Source organism: Trichoderma virens (assembly GCF_000170995.1).
Source record: "Trichoderma virens Gv29-8 chromosome Unknown TRIVIscaffold_2, whole genome shotgun sequence".
NCBI lineage: Eukaryota > Fungi > Ascomycota > Sordariomycetes > Hypocreales > Hypocreaceae > Trichoderma > Trichoderma virens.
This window is the reverse complement of record NW_014013747.1, coordinates 2,565,066-2,585,620: the sequence shown is the minus strand read 5'-3', so window position 1 is coordinate 2,585,620 and position 20,555 is coordinate 2,565,066. Positions and strand designations below refer to the sequence as shown.

Below are 20,555 nucleotides of genomic sequence, written 5' to 3'. Positions count from 1 at the left end.
TAAAAATTAATTCCCTTTAGTTTACTTAAATAAAAATGTTTTAAAAGTTTATAATATAATTTAAATATTTTCTTTTTTAATATATATTAATAAAGTAATTTTTAATTATATAAATTTCCTTAATATTTTTAAAAGTTTTTTTAGATTTAAAGTATATATTTTTTATAATTATTAAAGATTTTTTTAATTTTATTATTAATAGTTTTATTTTAATTATTTAAATAATTATTTAAAATAGGTTAAAACTACTATAATATATATCCTTTAAGTTAAAATATTATAAAATAAACTTTTTTTTTTAAAAATATTAAAAATATTCTTAAAATCTTTAAAATAAACTTTAAGTTAAATTAAATACTTTTTAAATTTTTTAATATTTTTATTATATATAAATAATAATTAATATTTAATAAAAATTTTAATATTTTTTTTAATTAATTACTTTTTATTTTTATTAACTTTATTAATAAAAGTTTTATTAAGTTAAAATATATTTTAAAAAACTATTATAATTTAATCTTTAGTTAAATTTCTTTAATTTAAAGTATTTTTTATAATAATATTTTCTTTTTTATTAAATTTAAATATACTAAAGTTAATAGTTAAAGTATTCCTAAATAAAAATCTAAGTATAATAGTTTTTTTATTTACAAAATAATTAATATTTTTTTAAATAAAAATTATTAATATATAATATTTTAATTTTTATTTTTAATATAAAGTAAAGGTTTTTAAAGTAATAAACTTAGGTTATAGGTTTATATTAATAAAAAAAATAAAAAATAGTTTTTAAGTAATTTATAATTATAAATAAATAAAAGTAAAATAAAAAATATAATTTATATTTAGTTTTAATATTTTATTAATAATTAACTATTTAAACTATTTAAATAAATATAATAAAATAAACTTATATATTTAATTATTTTTAATAATTTATATTATAATATTCCTTTATATTAAATAAACCTATAACCTTAATATTAAAGTTTACTTTTTAAATTATATATATTAAAATAAACTTAAAATCTTTAATTTTAATTAATTGTTCTTACTGTATTTTACTTAAAAGATATATAGCTTTAGTTAAATTATAATATATAGTTATTAATTTTTTATTAAATAAAATTATATAAAGAAAATAAAATTTAAACTTATAATTTATTAAAAACTTTTAATAATTATAATTAATTATATTATTTTTTTTTATAATAATTTTATAATTAATATTTTTATATAATTAAAATATTATTATTAATTAACTTAATAATAATTTATTTTTTAAATTATAATTAAATTTAAATAATATATTTAATAACTCTATTAAAAAAATTTATTTTATAAATTTAATATTTTAATATAATTATTTAAATTTTTAAAAATAATTTAAATAATAATATTTATTTTATTTTATTTATTTTATTAATTATAAAAAACTTTAAAAAAATAATAAAATATATTATTTATTTAATTATAATTATTTTAGATTTTATTATATATTTAATATATTTTTTTTAAATAATATTTTATTATTATAATTTAAAATTTTTTTATAATAATAAAGTTAAAATTTTTTAACTTTAACTTTATATTTAATTAAATTATAATATTTATTATAATTTTAACTTTATTAATAATAAGCCCCACAGCCACAGGTCCCCTGTCAGAGGGATACCTTTTAATCTAGGGGGTATACTTTTTAATACGTCCCTTTTTTATCTATATCAAAAACATTATACATCCCTATTAATTGCCATATATAAGACTGTAAATTACAAAGGTATTGATTGCCATTTGCATCTGGTCCAAGTTTGTAATTGTTCTGACCATATAAAAATCTCGAAGTATTTATCTGCAACTTGTAGAATGGTGTCGCGAATTGCCTGTATATCTGGGCGGCAGATATAGGGCGCAGATGAAAGACCTGAGAGATGTTTCTGAATTCTCAAGTGCATGCTGATCAGTTGAGTGTTGATCTCAAATGGGAAAAAATGGTTATACCCCACGTACGAGTGCCTCCCTTGTGAACATGTGCGGATCAAGTGGTATATGTTGAGCGCTTTGGTTTCCGTCAGTGTGGCCAGCTTTTGGATTAATCGTATCATTGGAGCCTTTGTGACCCAAGGGTTGGTGGGGAATTCTGAGGTGTTGACTAGGCCGTTCTCTGTTATGAGGCGATGGTGAATTGCCGACCACTCCCCATTTTCAAATAGTGCGAGTGCCTCCTCTTCAGTTTGATGTGTGCCCAAGGATAATGCATGAGTTGGAATGATTCGGACAGGAGACCGCTTCTGTGGGATATATGGATCATTCTTATACGAGGCCATGTAATCGGTATAACGCAGCTGAAAAACCATGATGTTTAGGTCCTCCAACCTGGCGAGAGCAAACACGTATTTCGCATCCTCTGTGAGCCGCTGGTTCATTTCGACAAGCCGTTTGTCAATCTCTTGTGCCCATCGAGCAGCAAAAACAGGGTTAGCAGTGGGTAGGATATCCTCCCACTGGTGCAAGAGGAACCTCGCTCTGGACTCGGTGGAAGGACTAATAGCGATGGGTGTTTTGTCCTTCATGGCGATTATATCCATGAGACGGGCTTTCGCCCCGTCAAACTGCTCGGTAACTTGTGAAGATGTAGTGAAAGCCCGCGGTAAATTTTCCAAGTCACTCTGTGGAAGACCGAGCTTTTGGGATGCCATATTGAGAGTTACCGTGGCTTAGTTGGATAATATAAAGGGGGTGATTGAATTATACCGTAGTAGGAGCGTACACTGGGGAAAATGTAACATTTGTTGTTTAGAAGTAAAAGTGTGGTAACTAGAGAGAAAAGAGAGATGTTTGTAAATAAATGGAGGGTGAAATATGTAAAAGAAGGCGACTAGGCCGTAGCTTTTACTTTTGGAACTGGCGTTTAATAACCTCATTCCGGAACTATCCAGACTTCTAGTGTACAGAGTAGTTGGACCTAGTTCATGCAATTAATCTCAGCCCCCTTGAAGATACGTTCTCTGCCTGTCGTCTCACTGGGTAGTCGTAAAGTTTGTAGCAAAGTATGGCTGGGTTCATGATATGGCCTATGGCGTTCGAGTCAAAAGACACTGAGTGAGAGAATTCTGTCTGTTGCAGAGTTTGGAGATTCAGAATGAGGCGTTAGAGGGAAAGTAAGCCCATTTATGTCTAATCGAACAATTTTAAGTCTACCCATACTGATAGCAGGGACCTTTGACTGTATTTGGGACTGAGCGTGATTGAGCTGGGCAAGATGACTCTTGCTAATAACCGTCCTTAATTTTACAACGGGATCGGGCCGGTTCTCTGCCGTATGTTTGCACAACGGCGCTGTAAGCCACGACGACTGGGGTTCGAATTCATCTTAAATCGACTGATCATTGTTAGTGTAGGTGTGTCCGTCATTGCAACAAGCAGCTGTTTCAAGCGGCTCAAGGGCACATGAGAGGCGATTGGGCTGCTTGGATCTTTTGGGTCAGTGGCCAGATGCTATTCGCTGATGAGTCGATCTTGTAGCTGACTGCTTGTCGGCATAGAAGTATCGAACGGTGCTTTACTTGACCTCCTTGGCGCGACACGAGCAGCTACACATGACGCTCTATATGGCTGCAGTGGTATTTTTCGAGGCTTCCGCATCTATAAAGCCGTGTAATCCTTACTATTTTGGCCAGAAGAGGTGTCGTCTAGTGGCGTTGCAGCTGTTGCGTTATGGCAGCAAAATTGGTTGGGGGAATTACTCCTGTGATAACGGTGTATAGATAATTTTCACACGTGTTGCGTTATCAATGGTATCGGCTGTTATTTTCTCTTCATTGGAATTGGCGTTGCGAAAGTTATTGTCTCAATTCCCAGGGAACTCAACTCTTCCGGCCCTGGCTGTATGTTGTCTGTTCCAACCTCCAAACCCAGCAGGCTTCTGAGAATGATGAGGCATCCTGCCTTGCTTATGACTTCGTTGGATTCTTTGCATATCTCGGACGCCACACATTCAATACAGCCTTGCTGGCAACAGCATTCCTCGACTCTTTTCAAAGCACGCTGTAGAAGATGATCGATGTGATCGAACGCCTTCGTGCTCACGCCGGATCCATTTGCACCCCCCTTGGCGTCATAAAACGTTAAACGAGCCGGTCGCTTCCTTTTTGTTTCTTTTTTGGCGAATTCTTTAAGAGCCACTTTACACTCTGTCCGTACATCTCCAGGCAAACTGATGACAAACGCCGGTAGTAGACTCATAATGACATGCTCTGCTGCATGTATGGCTGCCGCCGCATTAAGCTGTCGGTCTCGTAATAGCTCAAGTACTTGTCGCGGTATGTCTAGCCACATTCCCTTGCTATGGCGTATAACAGGTGGATTGTCTACCTGCACTGCGTCTATGATCCGCCCCCTTTTGTCGACTTTGAAGAATCCAAATACATTTTGTTGAATCTTGATACCTCCATAATAAGCGTGGCAAGACGATCCAGGTATTGTTCGAATGGCTTCGATTTCCACAGGGTCAATGTCAGTAAAGTCTCGCGACATGGTGGTCCACTCAACGTTGACTCTTTCGACTTTGGCAATGCTTTGGTCTGGTAAAAAATCCCGAATAAGATATGTATTGCCCTGGTGAAGGAATATAGCTCCGTCATAGATGGTAAAAGTCGCTCTCGATGCTTCTAGTTCTTCTAGGACCTCGTTCCTCCCGTTCGTAATATCAATGATAGCAAAGTGCTCGTCCTCTGCATCTCGAATGGCAATGTATTGGGCTGGGTTAGGGCGAAAACGGTCGTGGCAGTGAAAAAACCCTAATTCGTCTTTCACCAATCGCTCTTGACAGATCTGAGGCAGGTCAGGTCCAAAAAACTGCATATCCTCATCTTGCCGAATGGGCATCTCATATGCTGCACATTGAATGTGCCCCTCACGAACAAGGATATCGTCCAGGTCCACACGTAATTCACAGTTTGGCTTCGAGAAGAGTTCATCAGGGTTGTTCATGTAATGCTGGTCTGTCGGAAAACTGTCGCCTACTAGAATAGACAGCGAATCTTTGGTTCGCCTTCCGGCTCTGCCACTCTGCTGTCGTAAATTTGCAATTGTGTAAGGGAAACCCCAAGTAAGAACACAATCCAGAGTGCCGATATCGATGCCGAGTTCAAGTGCCGTAGTTGCCACTATGCCCAACAATTTTCCTTCGAACATTTCTGCCTCGATTCTTCGCCGGTCTCGAGCTGTATAGCCACCCCGGTAGCCCATTACCAGATTGCTGCATTCCGGACGACCAAGTTCGCGCAACTCTTGCTTTATTGCGTTGGTTAATGCCTCGCATTGTGCACGAACTCTGCAAAAAGCAATGATCCTGACGCCCCTCAATAAGAGAGCACAAAATAGACGAGCGCATTCAAACTTGGCGTTACCTCGTCCGCTCGTAGGATCTCCAGGTTCTTTGAAAGGGGTATTCCAGCAAAGAAACTCTTTTCTTCCGGATGGAGATCCATCGTAGTCGATTAAACAGACATTTGAGACTCCGAATATCAATTTGAAGTGTTCCTCAGGATTGGCTACTGTGGCAGAGCAGGAAATGAATTGGATACGCCGGTTTCCCACTGCCGCGCATATCCGGCGCAATCTTCGCATTATAAAGGCAACATGAGATCCAAGCTGGCCATTATAGTAATGGAGTTCATCAACTTGAATCGTTAGTCATTGAAGTCATTGAATCAGACTGACGGCAGACCCAGAGGAAACTAACCAACAACAAATTTGAGATTCTTCAGAAATGTTCTCCATCTTTGTTCTTGAGGGAGGATTGTGAGGTGAAGCATATCGGGATTCGTGAAGATGATTTTTGCCTCTTCTCGAATAGCATCTCGAAGGTTCATGGGAGTATCTCCGTCAAAGGTTTCTACTAAAACCTGATTAAGACTTGGCATATATGCCAAGATGTCCTTGAGGCTCCGTTTCTGATCCTGGGCCAGTGCTTTGGTGGGGAATATATACAAAGCTCTTGAATTTGTATCCCGCTCCAAAGCATGCAAGATTGGTAACTGGTAGATCAACGATTTTCCAGAGCTGGTGGAAGTCGATATGACAATATTTTGCCCTTCGTGTAGCTTGTTTATGGCCTCTGCTTGATGCGTGTAAAACTGCGTTATCTGTTTAGCATTATAGAGGGCATTTACCAGATCTTGAGACAAGAGAAACTTGAGACCTCCATAGTTGGGGCTTTGTGGTTCGAATACTCTGTGGCCATCGGGCACAATTTGGCCAGAATACCACGGACTCTCTCTGAGCTGGAGCAGAATTTCCGAAATACTTTGTCGTTCACGAGGGATGACATCAGGAATGGTACTCGCTGTGCGATGGATTGACAGAGCCTCTTTCGGCGTCAATTTGGGTATATAAGCTTCGGCTCTTTCATAAAGGGATTTTTCTGGATCCTCGCCGTTATCCACACATCTCTTGAGGAAGTCGTTGATAGCGTTAGCAAATTTCTGGTTACGTCGCTCGATCAGCTGCATCATCTGTTTTTGGCCGTATACTGGCATTTTCAACTTTTCTTTTCTAAGCTTTTGATTTGGTCGCGTCGCTTCGCCTGTTTCTCTATCCAACACTTGCCGCTTCAAATCACCGTCGATGAATTCTAGGTATAATACCTCGCGCCCATCCATAGCGGCCTGGTCGTAGGCATCATTACCCAGGCGCTCATCCCCAGTCAGTCCGCCAACCGACACATCGTGAGCTGGAATTTGTGACATAGAAGCCTGTGACGATTTGAAGACGTCGTCCCTCTGAGCACCTCTAGTGTTGAGTTGAAGCATAAGCTCATTGGCATACTCGAATTTCATAGCCTCAGGGCGAAGAGCGACCATTTGTGCGACATCCTGGACTGTTAATGTTCTTTTAATGTGCGATTCAACGGCTGGTCGAAGGGTATCGAGTGTCGTTATCACATGCTTGCGCGTGGAGCAGAACGTGTAAACCAGATTCAATGCTCGATGGGCTCTTTCAAGATCTTGAAGAGCCTCAATCCAAGGAATAGGCGATGCTACAGAACTGTCCGAACCATCTTTCTTACCCTGCTTTTTGTGATTAGTATTGCGTCTTTTGGTCCTGGCCCCATTCTTTGGAATGTCAACTGAAATGTTTTGGCGGCCATCTTCATCCACGGGAACATCTTCCTCGCGGATGCGCTTCCGTGGATCCATATTTCTTAGTTCGCTCTGAGCCAGTGGTGGCATTGGTCTATCTTCCGTAGCTGGAGTGAAATGGTGCTCCAGCTGACTGGTCCAGAACCCATCTCACTGAAATAAAGAGGCAAGAAGACAAACAACAAAAGCTGTGAGGCTGTGAACAACACAGGTACGGCCCATCGAGTTCTGTCGGTACACCACCCGAATATTTGTACTAAGATTTGAGAGAAGCATGAACAAGTTAGAGAAGCGGCTCGCGTTGAGATAACGGACTAGAAATCGCGAAACTAACGCAAAATCACGTGCCGATCTGTTGCATGAGCACATAGCGAATTCTCCCTGTAACTTATGTATCAATGTCTGACAAGTAGCCTGTTTTGTGGACATCTGCTGGTTAACAAATTTTCATATTCAGCATCTAGGATGGTATTACTATTGGGAATTTCGTCCCATGTGACAAGTCTAGAGTATCCCTGAAGTACTGTACACAGATGCCTGATCGCCGTTAAAAAAAAAATTAAAAAAAAAAAAAATCCATCCCTGGGTCTATGCAACAATGAGTCACATGGATTATAAGCCCGCATTGTGGTTGTGCTTTCATGTCTTCATGACACAGCGTCAATAGACAGCTTATTTCCGTGTGTTCTTTGCCTTTTTCTAAACGACACGGCTGTGGTCATGGCTGAGCGTGTCTAAATCACACACACACACGCACTTCGCCATTTGATTGCCCGTCGTTAATCCTTTTTAATGTCAAGGTGTCATGGAGGGCTGTTTAATTGCCTCGAAGTTCTTTCTGAATACTGCCAACTTCCTTTAGAAAGCTCTTGGCGCTTGCAGCTGACATCTAATGCAATAGGGTGTTAGTATGGGATATATGGCATTTTATCGATATGATGGGTAGATGTGGGCAAAACTCACTCTCATTGTAATGCTCACGGGCTTCGCCTGTTCACCCTCGAATGCCGTGAATAATATCCCAACAGACTTGAGGGATGCCTTTTCTTGGAAATTCATAGCCGGGAGGATGGCCGTGTTGAGAATTACACGATGCGTCTGATCCTGGCGCATGAGAAGACGAACAACTTTGTGAGCCTCCTTCTCATCACCTCCATCACCACTGTCAAGACCGGACGCATCGAAGGAGCCGAGGATGGGCGAGCCGTTCTCATCGAATTCGACACAGGCTTGGGGAACATTTATTTTCAGCATCCCAGCGCCTCGTTCCTTCCAGCCTGCCTCTTTGTCGTGGTAAAACATTTTTGCTCGGACTGAAAGTAGAGTTGCTTCACCTGCCTCGCCGTCATCAACTTCGACTGTGAGATGATGACAGGATTAGCAATTCGCACAGAAAAATAGTACAAAGAATAAAACACTAGTCTCTCACCCTTGTGCAGCTTGATCCTCTTCTTCTCTTCCAGTTCCTTTTCTGGTGATGGGGCTCGCTCTTGTTCATTCGGCTCGGACTCGTCATCTCGCTCAGCATCAGCATCATCCTCGTCGTCTACATCGCTCTCTGGAGCCCCAAAAGGCTTTGCTGGTTTTTCGCTTTGGAGAGGCTTGGCCAAAGGCGATGCAAAGCTTTCCAGTCCTTTGCCTGCCGAAAATGGAGAGCCGAGACTGGCTCCACCAAATCCTGAAGAAAGGTTGGCAAAAGGCGAAGCACTATTAACACTCCCAAATGTCAATTTAGGCATGGTGACAGATGGCGCAGGCTGTGATCCCGCGGTACCCAACCCGGTGGCTGATGGCAAAACCGAGGAGCCGATTGAGGGAGCAAAAATGCTGCTCTGAGATGTGCTCAAACTCGCAAATGGGGATGATCCAGTAGCAAGTTTGCCGAACCCTGAGGCGGAAAAGGCAGCGGACGATGTCTGTGGTAAAGCATTCGCAGAGGGAATCTTGGAACTGGCGGTCTCTTCGGTGGCAGGTTGCGGGCCAGCTGTCGATGAGGAATTCTGTCTGCACATTAGATAGGGTCGGGACATGGAGGCCGTGTAACATTGGGTAGGATATCACATACAGAAACCACCCTCTTTGAGTCTTCCTCACGATGTCTCTTCTTTTCTGGCTCCAATCGAGAAGCCCGATCTTTGTTGGATTCTGTAGAGGTAACGCTGTTGGCGTCGTTTTGCTCGACGTCTATGCTCCCATCTAACTGGTCGTGTGCGCGCTTCTTCTTTGGAGACGGCACATGTTCCTTGAATCTCTCGTCCTGGCTATCTGATACGGCGTCGGCTGGGGTCTCAGGGCGTGCCGCTCTCTCGTCGATAGAGTCAGATGCGAGGTCGCTGACGGCGGTAGGAGGATCTGATATAGACGACTGTTTCAGCTCACGGCGGGCGGCGCGCGTCTCTGCATCTTCGCCTGCTTCTGCGTAGCCTCGCTCGTTCTTGGGGCTAGCCGCTCCTTGAGAATCGTCGGCCATGGTGTGTATTAGGTTGTTTCGAAATGGTGTCGATCGCGCAAGACGAGGCTGGCAGATAGGGTAGACCTGAGGCTTGGATAAGACAGCGACGGCTGCTTGCGCATTACCGCGCGACCTAGATGGAGAACCAGATCAAATATAAACAAGTATCCCCGAGTACGAGCAGAAGAGCAGAGCAAAGACACCAAATTTGCACAATCACGACCTCTTATCTTTCCTTGGTCTTGCTGCTGGAGTCGCGCTGCAGCAATTTTGTGCCGTCAGTTGGAGGTGGTCAACTCAGCTGGTCAAGCGCCCAATCAAAGACGGGGGCGCCTGGTATCTTTTGGGTTCAGCGCATGAAAAAAGGGACTTGAGGTACCTTCAGGATACAATTCTCCACGGAGCACAGAGGGCTAAGGTGCGCAAAACCTGCGATTGCCAGGTACTGAAAGGTACCACAACTAGACTTTGCTAAGGCACTTGTCCCCACCTGCCCGCTGCAATAACGAAGAGGGGTAGCAATTAAAATGGCCTGGCAAACCGACTACGCATCCAGGTGCCTTGCAGATAGTAGTACTGCGAACCGATTGATAGCCGTTCGGCTTTGTTACTCCATGCTGCTGGTGTATTGCTGCAACCTCAATCCGGCACGTTTATGAATCGCAGCTGACAGGCATAGTGAGCATTCTAAGATAGTCCTTCATCTCCATACTTTTACTGGCCATGTAGAAGGGCCACTGTTCTAGATAGTGGTGTAGGTACCCATAGGAGAGTGCCTTCTGAAGTGCCTATCGGGGAAATTGGACATACGGCATCCAATTGATGTAATATATGATCTTAAAAAGGCATAGCAAGAGAGGCGCTATCATGCTTGCATGTACCGCCATAGGTAGGGGCCGCTCTATTTGAGACAATTGTTTTTCATTACACATAACCCTTGCATTACAGTAGCACAACTGAGCATCGCCCAAAGCCAACGCAAAACCCTTAGCTAATGAAGCAGAGGCATCCCAAGCCCAGGTAAAACACAAGGAGAGGATAAACAGCAATGGCCACACGGTTTTTGACCACTCCGCTACCACCCAGAATGCTGACGCCAGCAGCAAGGGACCACGCGATGAGACAAAGGTAGACTGGTATCCGTGCGATCCAGTGCAACTTGAGAGCCGACAGGAGAGCGGCAATAACTAACGGAAACAGTGTGTAACCAATGATGCAGATGCTCTGGGCAAAGGAGCTGTTGTAGTCTGTTAGTGATATAATTACTATTGGTCACTCTCGTGTTCACTTACATGTTGCCCCCTAAAAGCTTGATTTGAAGCGTGACAATCGCCTCACCAAGCCATATGGTGGCAAAAACACCGCTAAAGACAGCATCTTTCTGATCAGCTCGCGCTGTGAAGCTGAGCAACAGGCTTAGCAGTAGGCAGAAAATCAGAGGTCCCCATAGGTCCCAGTCTCTCAGTCCAGGGCTCATATTGCTCTGCAGCAGAGCCTCTGCATCTATGACCCGGCTGGCAAGCCCAGTGAGCTCCTCCCTCGTGCCTGTTAAGCCGGCGCCGCGGATGTTGGAGTATGCACCACGGAGGCCGCCCTCAGAGTCGAACATGGTGCCACCAAGAAGATATCGCGGGTACAAGACTTCCTTTAACTTGGCCCACACCGCTAAAAGGTCGCGGCGCAGAGTATCCCATACGCTTTCATCAATGGTGTTCTGGGGGGCCCTTCGATCATCTCCAGGGATGCGAGACGTAAGATAGCCTTCATCTAACGGTCCCGACGCCGACGCTCCGGAGGCAATGGTGTTTGTCAAAGGCTGCCGAGCTGCTTGAGGGGCGAGAGGGTCATCGAAGTCGTTGAGATCCGCTGGTCGATTGCATCAGCTTTGCGCTCAGAATAGCAAGATAAGGAAATGGTCCCTACCATCATCCGGGTCAATCAGATCGTCGTCATCAAGAGAGGCGCGGTTGTATTGACCCCTAGCACTCGACATTGTAATGACACAGACTCGAGATGAAGCTTAGGATGGTGCGTTTCCGTCGTCCAAATGTTTGCAAGGCTTGCAAGGTTCTGCGATAACAATTCTTGGTCTTCCACGGACGCTGTCTAGCTAACAAGAAGCTGCCGTCACGAAGTTGTAGTGGGGCCGAGAAGCTGTCGACGTGGAGCTTATTTAGGTAACCTTCCACAGTTGCGTAGCGATTGTACATGTACGGTCATGGTGCCACTCCCGCAGTGGACTTGGGAAGTAGATCTACTTGAACCAATATGGGGCCCCAGACCTTGAAACTTCTGACCCTAGGAATTTCTGAGACGATTCATATGCCAGAATGTGGTTCAAGCAGCATACATGGGTATTCAAAGCCATCCGATTCAAGTGATTGATAGTTGTATGTAAACTAATAAATCATTGCACTACATACCGTACTAGTACCGATACTGATACACCCGTCCAGGGAAAAGTTTAGAGGTTAATCCTCTTTCGCAGCATAATATCCCAAACTCCTCAGACCATACATTATCAAGTCAGCAAGTGCCTACCGATTTGCTTACTTTCCAATCTCTCCAACTCCAAGACTTCCCAAATACCAGCACGCGTGGTAGTTTGCGCGCCCCGATCAACCTAGCCCATGTAAGCCGTATAAGCCTTTTATGCTTCAAAGGTCTTAACCTGGCTGGTGCTGCTCGGCGGCAGCATCGATTGGCCCTCTAGTACGCTTTGGAACCCCAGTTTCTCGCCGTCCATGGAAATATCCTGAGCCATTCTAGATCCCTGCCCTCCACCCACTTCAGCAGCGGCATTCAAAGTGTCTTGGATGGTCTGCACTTGTCTTTTGAAGGCAAGTCTGTCCAGGAAAAGCTGCTGCCTGCCACGCTCCAACTCTCTGCGTTCTTCTCGCAAAAGCTCTTCCATCTCATCAAAGTATTTGAGCTTCAATTCAAGTTTTTGGAGCATGATGTTGGCGGCTGCCGAGACCAATCGGGTCATCTCTCGCTCTTCATGCGATGCGAATACTGCCCCACGTGCACCAATAGATGCCAAGGGGATTGATGCAAGAGATGTTTTTGTTGTCGACGTTGTCGTGGTAGTAGTCGTCACGACTGTCTGTCGGAAATCCACATCCATTGACTCTGTCTTGTCCACTTCGTTGTCCTTTTTGTCAGCTTCCGCGGCGCTGCTTGCTTGGTTTGCGCCATCGAGTTGCTTTCGCAGGTTACGCTTGAGCTCGTCTGCTGACCTATTTGCCGCCGCCGCAGTGCTTGCTGGGTCTGCCAGGCTTGCCAAGAAACCCACAACAGACATGACGGGATTATCCACTTGGTTGAAAGGGAGGTGGCCGTGCTGGCTTCCCAGCATGGATAAACCAGTGGGTGGGTTTGTAGGTGCCTCAGAATCGAGATACTTTTCTTCGATATCCAACTGAAGGAACTGCAGCACACATTCTTCCCTCGTTCGAGTACCAACATGGTCGGCGATCTCTCCCCAGTCGTCGTCAAATCGCTCGAGACCTTCTAGGAGGCGTAAGATTTCGGCATCGGTCCACGGCGCATCTCGGTCCAGAATCGATGTGTATGTAGGATTTTCAACTTTGGAATACATGCTGGAGGTGTGGCTCGCGGGCAACCGGCCTTCGGTAAAGCAGTTGGGGCAAAGATCGAACTTCGCCTTCGCTCTTGCATCTGACTGGGAACTGTGGTAGTATATCCTGGTGCAATCGTTACCACATTGGTGACAGTTGATCTTAGCCACGGGTGTCTTGGCAGTTTCCTCGATAGAAGTATCGTCGCCATTCTTTTGGCTTTCTGACTTTGTAATCGGAGTGCCCTTAGCACTGGCTTCATAAATATTTCGGCCAATTCCTAGGTTGAGGTCACCCTTGTTGGGGACCGAAGCGTTGGCCTTGTCATCAGTGTCACGATTCTTCTTGCCTTCCAATACGACAGGATCTGCAGCAGGCTGCCAGGGTTGAAGTCCTCGTGGTGTATCGCATATGATTTTAAAGTGTCCGGTGAACGGTGGACCAACGTGTGATGGTCGCTGGTCGGCATCAACCTATAGAAGAGCGTTAGCAGGGTACGTCCAACAGGAGACTGTGCCTCGAAAATTACCTGGTAGTTGATCAAGCCCCATTGTTCGAGGAAGGCATGAACACGCATGATGGCGCAAACATCGCCTGCCAGATTGCGACGACAGGCCGTCATCGTGAGATATTCAACTGGGTTGAGACGGTAGGTGTTGATCATGAAATCGCGATAGTCCTTGTAGACAGCCGGTGTCTTGCTACGATTGCGATTGTTGAAAAACTCGGCCATGGCTTTGCGCTCGATATCATGGATGCTGTTCATGTCAAACCAGGTGCTGTAGCTTGGTAGAACAATAGCATGCGTCTGAGAGATGAGATGGTCTCTGGCGGCGGATTCAAACGCTTCTTTCGACTTGGTTTCTACCCCACCATTTAGTGCTGCGGGAGTATCATTCGATCCAGCGGGTAGTCCTTTCGTATCCTCAGACACATCGCCCATGTCCTCATCAAGGCGGGCGGTAGTATTCGATGCGGCAGCATCACTTGGGATATCGCCTGAATTGTCTACCGCTGCGCCAGCTGAAGGGCTTCCGCCGCCCTGTGGGATATGCTCCGCGCTTGAAGATTCCTCAGACATTTGCACATCTATCGGCCTCATTAGATATGAGATACTTCATTGAAGGCCAATTGGAAGTTACTTACCTTGAGTATCTTGACTTTTGATATTGGCCTGCGACGGTGTCTGCGAGAGACCAGGGTTGGGGGCTGGCGACGTCTCGGTTCCTGGAGAGCCGAAGGCTGTAGAGTCATCCATTGCAACGCGTCTCGGCTAGAACGATTTGAAAAGAGAATGGAGTTCAGAGGCCCAGCTTGTCAGGATGACGCGCAGCAAGCGTTGGAGAGGGAAGCTGAGTTGGTAGGGCAGTGGATGTATTTTTAACGCGACGGGAACGCCATTAGCAATTCAGCACAGTACAGGCACAAGCAGGGATACAGTCCGCACTAGTAAGGTATTTTTTTATTAGCACCTACGGGATTCTTAATTCTTGATATAATCTACATATATTAATTTTTTTTTAAATATTTTATAAAAAAAAATTATATCATTTACTTGCATATAGTTACTTATACTATTAAATTATTATTAAATCTTGATATTTAAAATTTTCTAAATAAATTCAAATCCAATTTGTAGACATATTAACAAATTTATACTTATTTTAACTGTAAAGAAAAAATTTTACTTTTTTTTTTTTAAAAAAAAAAAAAATCAAGAAACAGAAAAAGAAATCGCCTAAGGAAGTATTATACGCATTATTTTAGGTCTTACAATCTTGCGATATTCTCAACTGTTTGTCCAAGATTAATGAGTACTGCATGGGTGGTTGTACCGTGCATATGCAGTGACTAAGCGTGGATGCTTCGTGCTTCACATGCGCCACCTCTAAGTGGATGTTAGTTGCTTTGGCTGTAATGACAGCATAGTTGTCTTGCTGTCCTTGGCTGGTGTCTGGTTTCTTGCCATATACTTGGTCGCCTGGTCTCCTTTGACCGATACCATCGACGCTACTTCTTACAAATTCTTTCTTTTTCTTCCGCGGATGGTCTAATCACAGGTGATACTTCAATTGGCGGATATCCAATGCATTGCGAATATGGCAACCCCCTCGCCCGTCCACAGCGTGCTGCCCGCATCGCCATCTTTGCACCATGATATCCCGAGGATGCAATATCGAAGCCGCCCCGTTTCCGTTGCTGTAGAACCTGTTTCACTGGTCATATCCGAATGTATAGCGATCACCTCAGCTATCCAAAAGCATGCGCGCTCTTCCCATTTCTCCGTCTCTGCCATTCTTGGCGGAAACCCTAATACTATACAATTCGGATCCCCTAAACAGCAACCCCAGTCGCGGGACCGAAGTGTTGGCGGCCCATTTAGAGACGGTGATCAGGATGGATCGGCCAGCAGTCGCTGGAGCTTTCAGGGCCAGAGGGCGAAGGGCTTGCAGGATAGCCCCATGATCGCAGGATTCGGCAAGCTTCGCCATGAGATCACGGGTGTTCAGAGTGTGTACTGGTTTCGTCTTGTCATTCGCTGTCGGCTAATAATAAATAGATATTCATTCATTTGATGCCCTGACGCTCCTGACCCCATTTCTCTTCGTAATTCAAGAGAAAGGAACTGCCGCACCAATCACGATACTTGCTCTTGGCGCATTGAGAAAATTCTTAGCGTATGGATTTATTTCTTCTGAGTCTCCTCGCTTTGCGCTGGCTATGCAATCGCTCTCGGCTGCTGTTACGCACTGTCAATTTGATATCAGCGATTCAGCCCAAGGCGAAGTTGTGCTGCTCATGATTCTCAACTTGATGGAGGACATGATGTCTGGACCTGGAGGATATATATTGAGCGACGAGAGTGTTTGTGATATGATGGGGCGTGGCTTGGCTATATGTTCCCAACCTCGGTTCTCGCCTGTCCTGAGGAGAACGGCCGAAGCTGTCCTGGTTAGAATGTGCCAGATCATCTTCGAAGATATTAAACATCTTGAGGTCGAGGCTGGAGACGATTCTTCTGTCATGGATCAGTTGGCCGATCAGCACATGGAAAATGTAAAGATGGACACCACGGCCGGCAGTACTGTTGCAGAACCCATTGTCCCCGCCTCTACCGAAGACGAGTCTCCTCCCGAAGCTTCAGATAATGTTGGCAGTGAGAAGGCGGAAGAAGGATCTGAAATCATCCCCCCTAACGAAGAAAACGAAAGCGACACAGAATCTCTAGACCTTCGGCCTTACTCGTTACCATCCGTCAGAGAGCTATTTCGAGTTTTGGTCAACTTCCTGGACCCTAATGATCGCCATCATACCGATACAATGAGAGTGGTGGCTTTGCGGATAATACATGTTGCCTTAGAGGTGTCTGGTTCTTTCATAGCGCGTCATCCTGCTTTGGCAACCATTGCCAAAGATCAGTTGTGCTGTTACCTCTTTCAACTTGTCCGATCCGATAACATGGCCATCCTGCAAGAATCGTTAACAGTTACCGGAACGCTGCTCGCGACCTGCAGAGGCGTCCTCAAACTTCAACAGGAACTCTACTTATCTTATTTGGTAGCATGCCTTCACCCGACTATTCACATCCCTCGAGAAGCTGGTATTGATCCATCGCTGTACGCCGGCATACCAGAGACACCAAAACTGGTCAAGCCGCCACCATCACAGTCTAACAGCGGACGCTCAACTCCTGTTCCTGTCAAGGATAGACAAAAACTTGGGTTGGAAGGGGGTGCTCGTAAACCCGATGCCAGGCAGGCAATGGTAGAAGCTATTGGTGTTCTATCTAGGATGCCAACCTTTGCTGCTGAGTTGTTTGTCAATTATGACTGTGATGAAGATAGGTCGGACTTATGTGAAGATGTGATTGGACTACTTTCGCGTAACGCCTTACCGGACTCAGCAACATGGAGCACTACAAGCGTTCCGCCTCTCTGCCTAGATGCTCTCCTGCGATTTATACAGTTCATGGCTGAAAGAGTGCATGATGACCCTGTATACGAAAACTTTCCGGATCCCGAGATGCTGAGGGAAAAAAGACGACGGAAGAAAACTATAATTATAGGGACGAGCAAGTTCAATGAGAAGCCAAAGTTGGGATTGAGCTATCTTGAAGCGAGCAACATCATTACTGATGTTGGAGATCCTATTTCGGTGGCTAAATTCCTCAAAGGAACATCACGAATATCGAAGGCAGTTCTCGGCGACTTTCTGTCGAAAAAAGGAAACGAAGCTATCCTGGGAGCCTTCTTGGATTTGTTCGATTTCTCCGGCAAACGAATTGACCAGGCATTGAGGGTGATGCTGGAGTCTTTCCGGCTGCCAGGTGAAGCACCCCTAATCGCATCAGTAGTCGAGTCTTTCTCTGAGAAATACTGCGACTGCAATACGCTGTCTGAGGTGGCAAACAAAGACGCCGTTTTCATTTTGACATATGCTATTATTATCTTAAACACCGACCAACACAATCCTAATGTGAAATCCATGAAGAGGATGACCCTCAACGATTTCTCTAGAAACTTACGAGGACAGAACAACGGACAAGATTTTTCGCCTGATTATCTGAAGGATATTTACGAATGCATCAAGTCGAACGAGATCATATTGCCTGATGAGCACGATAATCAGCACGCTTTCGATTATGCCTGGCGGGAGCTTCTTTTGAAATCGGAGACGGCGGGCCAACTATTCACTTGCGATACTAATATTTATGACGGCGATATGTTTGCGGCAACCTGGAAGCCAGTTGTCTCTACTCTATCATACGTCTTCATGTCCGCGACGGATGATGCCGTTTTTGCCAGGATTGTAACTGGGTTTGATGAATGTGCCCGCATCGCGACCAAGTATGGCAATGTTGAAGCACTTGATCAGATTGTTTACTGTCTTAGCCACATCACTACATTGGCTACTCGTGTGCCGTTTAATACAGCCTTGAACACCGAGGTCCAGGTTGGGGATGGCAGTGTCATGGTCAGTGAGCTGGCCGTAAAGCTAGGCAGAGACTTTCGTGCTCAGCTTGCAGTGCTCGTTTTATTCCGGGTTGTCATTGGCAGCGAGGCTCTCATTCACAATGGGTGGAAACATGTCAGTATTTGCCTGCAAAATCTGCACTACCACGTCAAGCTAACTGTCTATAGATTATTCGGATATGGACCCATCTCTTTTTGAACTCCCTAGCACCACCCCTATCTTCAACGGATCTTCCAACTCTACCAATTCCAGCTATTCCTTTACAGACCCCCTCGCAGGTCATAGATAGGGCTGCAAGATCTAACGATATTGGATTTTTCTCTGCATTCACATCATACATCTCCAGCTACGCTGCGGACGATCCCCCAGAGCCATCAGACGAGGAACTGGAGAGTACACTGTGTACTGTTGACTGCATTAATTCCTGTAATATTGACAAAGTTTTGAACAACATCTCGTGAGTTTCTGCCTTTATCTTCTCTTCTTGTAAAGAGTATATTGGACCTTGCTAATCGGATATCAGTAAACTGCCCCCAGCACGCATTGACATATTGGTCCAGGCATTGCTGGAACAGCTGCCACAGAGTGACCACTCATCTGTCATTGGTGTAAAGCAAGATAATGTGACAGTCGTACCTCCTAATGGGCCGATTTCGCCATCAGGGCTCCCGACTTACGACCCCTCTACGCCTTTTATTCTTGAGCTTTGTACTATCTTGACTATTCGGGACGGTGAATGTGTTACAAATACTGCAAAGCAAGTCTTCGACTCTGTCCATGGGATTTTGCGAGACCACAGCCAGTGGCACGGTATTACCGTCTCTCGTGCAGCATTTTATGGTCTTATGATTTTGAAGTCGGGCTATGTATGCTTTCCCGCGAATCCCCCAAAACTTTACGTTGGCTAACTTGCAGCCCAAAGGATCATGATTTTGTGAATGTACCAATTTTCCTTCATACTATCTCCAGCCTACCACAAGATCTACTGCTAAAGACGGCGGATATTATCCTCTCTGGACTCTCGATTTGCACGCGTGACCCAGGCCCTCTGAGAAGTGAGATGATGACCTCACCTGATTTTTGGGTTATTTTGCGTGTGGTGGCGGGAGACGCCAATGCTGCGGCTCAAATATTTGATATCTTGGAGAGAAGCACTACTGGAACACCCCCAGCAATCATGGCCGACAACTACGAGGCAGCAATCTCTCTCCTGAATCACTTTGCATCTGCAGCTGACCCTCTGTCCTCTCGCGATTCTAAGGCGCATGAGTCGACGAAGAAAGATGCGTAAGTCTACGATGATATCCTCCAAAGGACCGGATACTAACATTATATGTAGTGAGGCCCAAGTAATAGCAAGAGGCTGCCAAGCTATCAATACCTTGCATGGCATGACGTCTCGAATCCCACAGCTGATGCAACAGTCTCATCTAGAGAGTAGCGAGGGTACGTTCCATGACATGTTATTTATCCAACTGCTACTGAACTTGAATGGTTTGATGTGTTAACATTTTCAACTAGCGTGGTCGGCCTATTGGTTACCCATCCTTCAAGCACTTACGACGCAGTGTACCAATTCCTGTCGTGATGTTCGCCAGCTTGCGTTCTCTGCTCTGCAAAGGTCACTACTTTCACCTGAGCTCACCTGCAGCGATCCAAAGGAATGGACTGCAATATTCAGCAAAGTCCTGTTCCCTCTAATCTTCCGGCTTTTGAAACCGGAAGTCTATTCCTCTGATCGGGACGGGATGAGTGAAATGCGTGTTCAAGTGGCATCCCTCCTCTGCAAGGTGTTTTTGCAGTACATGGTTCTATTATCCGAGTGGGACGGCATGCTGGATCTCTGGATTAAGATCATTGAGATTATGGATCGCCTCATGAACAGTGGACAAGGCGACAGCTTAGTACGTTCCCTCCGTTGTTCCACTCTTTTTTTACTACTGGGACGTACAGACTAACTTCTATTTGCAGGCGGAAGCAGTACGAGAAAATCTGAAAAATGTTGTCTTGTTTATGGCGACCAGCGGCTATTTAGTTTCTCCCGACAAAGATCCATCAAGGAAAAAACTCTGGGATGAAACATGGGAGAGGGTAAACAGGTTTTTACCAGACTTGCGGAATGATATTCTCAATGAAGAGAGTCCTGAGCCTACTGAGGCTAAAGTCAGCGAAGAGAAATGATAGATGAATTTTCTTTTTTCTTTTTTGACTAGAATACAACTATATTTATGTTCACTCTACATAATATTAATAATATTTGTGGTACAAAATGGTTAAACAATTGCAGTAAATGACTTGGCAACTTTGGTTATTCGATCATGGTGTATATACCAGATAATTAACCGCCGAGGCGGAATATTAATTGACCCTATCTACGCCCATGCATATATATTCCTCTATAAT

At 44.2% G+C, this 20,555-nt stretch overlaps 5 protein-coding genes across 5 annotated transcripts; 1 reads left to right on the top strand and 4 right to left on the bottom strand.

Moving 5' to 3' along the window:
* Window positions 1-1,772: 1,772 nt before the first annotated feature.
* TRIVIDRAFT_218857 (uncharacterized protein) lies at window positions 1,773-2,699 on the bottom strand (the record flags this gene model as incomplete). Its single annotated transcript, XM_014105432.1, has 1 exon — window positions 1,773-2,699. One exon carries the CDS (start codon window positions 2,697-2,699, stop codon window positions 1,773-1,775), a length of 927 nt encoding a protein of 308 aa, XP_013960907.1.
* A 1,108-nt stretch (window positions 2,700-3,807) lies between these two features.
* Window positions 3,808-9,615, bottom strand: TRIVIDRAFT_50142 (uncharacterized protein; the record flags this gene model as incomplete). Its single annotated transcript, XM_014105431.1, has 6 exons — window positions 3,808-5,684; window positions 5,747-7,217; window positions 7,553-7,668; window positions 8,105-8,503; window positions 8,575-9,129; window positions 9,174-9,615. The coding sequence occupies 6 exons, from the start codon at window positions 9,613-9,615 to the stop codon at window positions 3,808-3,810; spliced, it is 4,860 nt and encodes a 1,619-aa protein (XP_013960906.1).
* Window positions 9,616-10,399: 784 nt separating this feature from the next.
* Window positions 10,400-11,680, bottom strand: TRIVIDRAFT_77979 (uncharacterized protein; the record flags this gene model as incomplete). The annotated part of the gene is made up of 3 exons (XM_014105430.1): window positions 10,400-10,834; window positions 10,890-11,463; window positions 11,521-11,680. The coding sequence occupies 3 exons, from the start codon at window positions 11,588-11,590 to the stop codon at window positions 10,585-10,587; spliced, it is 894 nt and encodes a 297-aa protein (XP_013960905.1).
* Window positions 11,681-12,031: 351 nt separating this feature from the next.
* Window positions 12,032-14,508, bottom strand: TRIVIDRAFT_229476 (uncharacterized protein; the record flags this gene model as incomplete). Its single annotated transcript, XM_014105429.1, has 3 exons — window positions 12,032-13,651; window positions 13,708-14,267; window positions 14,325-14,508. The coding sequence occupies 3 exons, from the start codon at window positions 14,434-14,436 to the stop codon at window positions 12,248-12,250; spliced, it is 2,076 nt and encodes a 691-aa protein (XP_013960904.1).
* A 769-nt stretch (window positions 14,509-15,277) lies between these two features.
* Window positions 15,278-20,333, top strand: TRIVIDRAFT_50029 (uncharacterized protein; the record flags this gene model as incomplete). The annotated part of the gene is made up of 8 exons (XM_014105428.1): window positions 15,278-15,689; window positions 15,739-18,266; window positions 18,320-18,609; window positions 18,676-18,913; window positions 19,075-19,394; window positions 19,423-19,598; window positions 19,674-20,056; window positions 20,124-20,333. The coding sequence occupies 8 exons, from the start codon at window positions 15,278-15,280 to the stop codon at window positions 20,331-20,333; spliced, it is 4,557 nt and encodes a 1,518-aa protein (XP_013960903.1).
* Window positions 20,334-20,555: the final 222 nt, after the last annotated feature.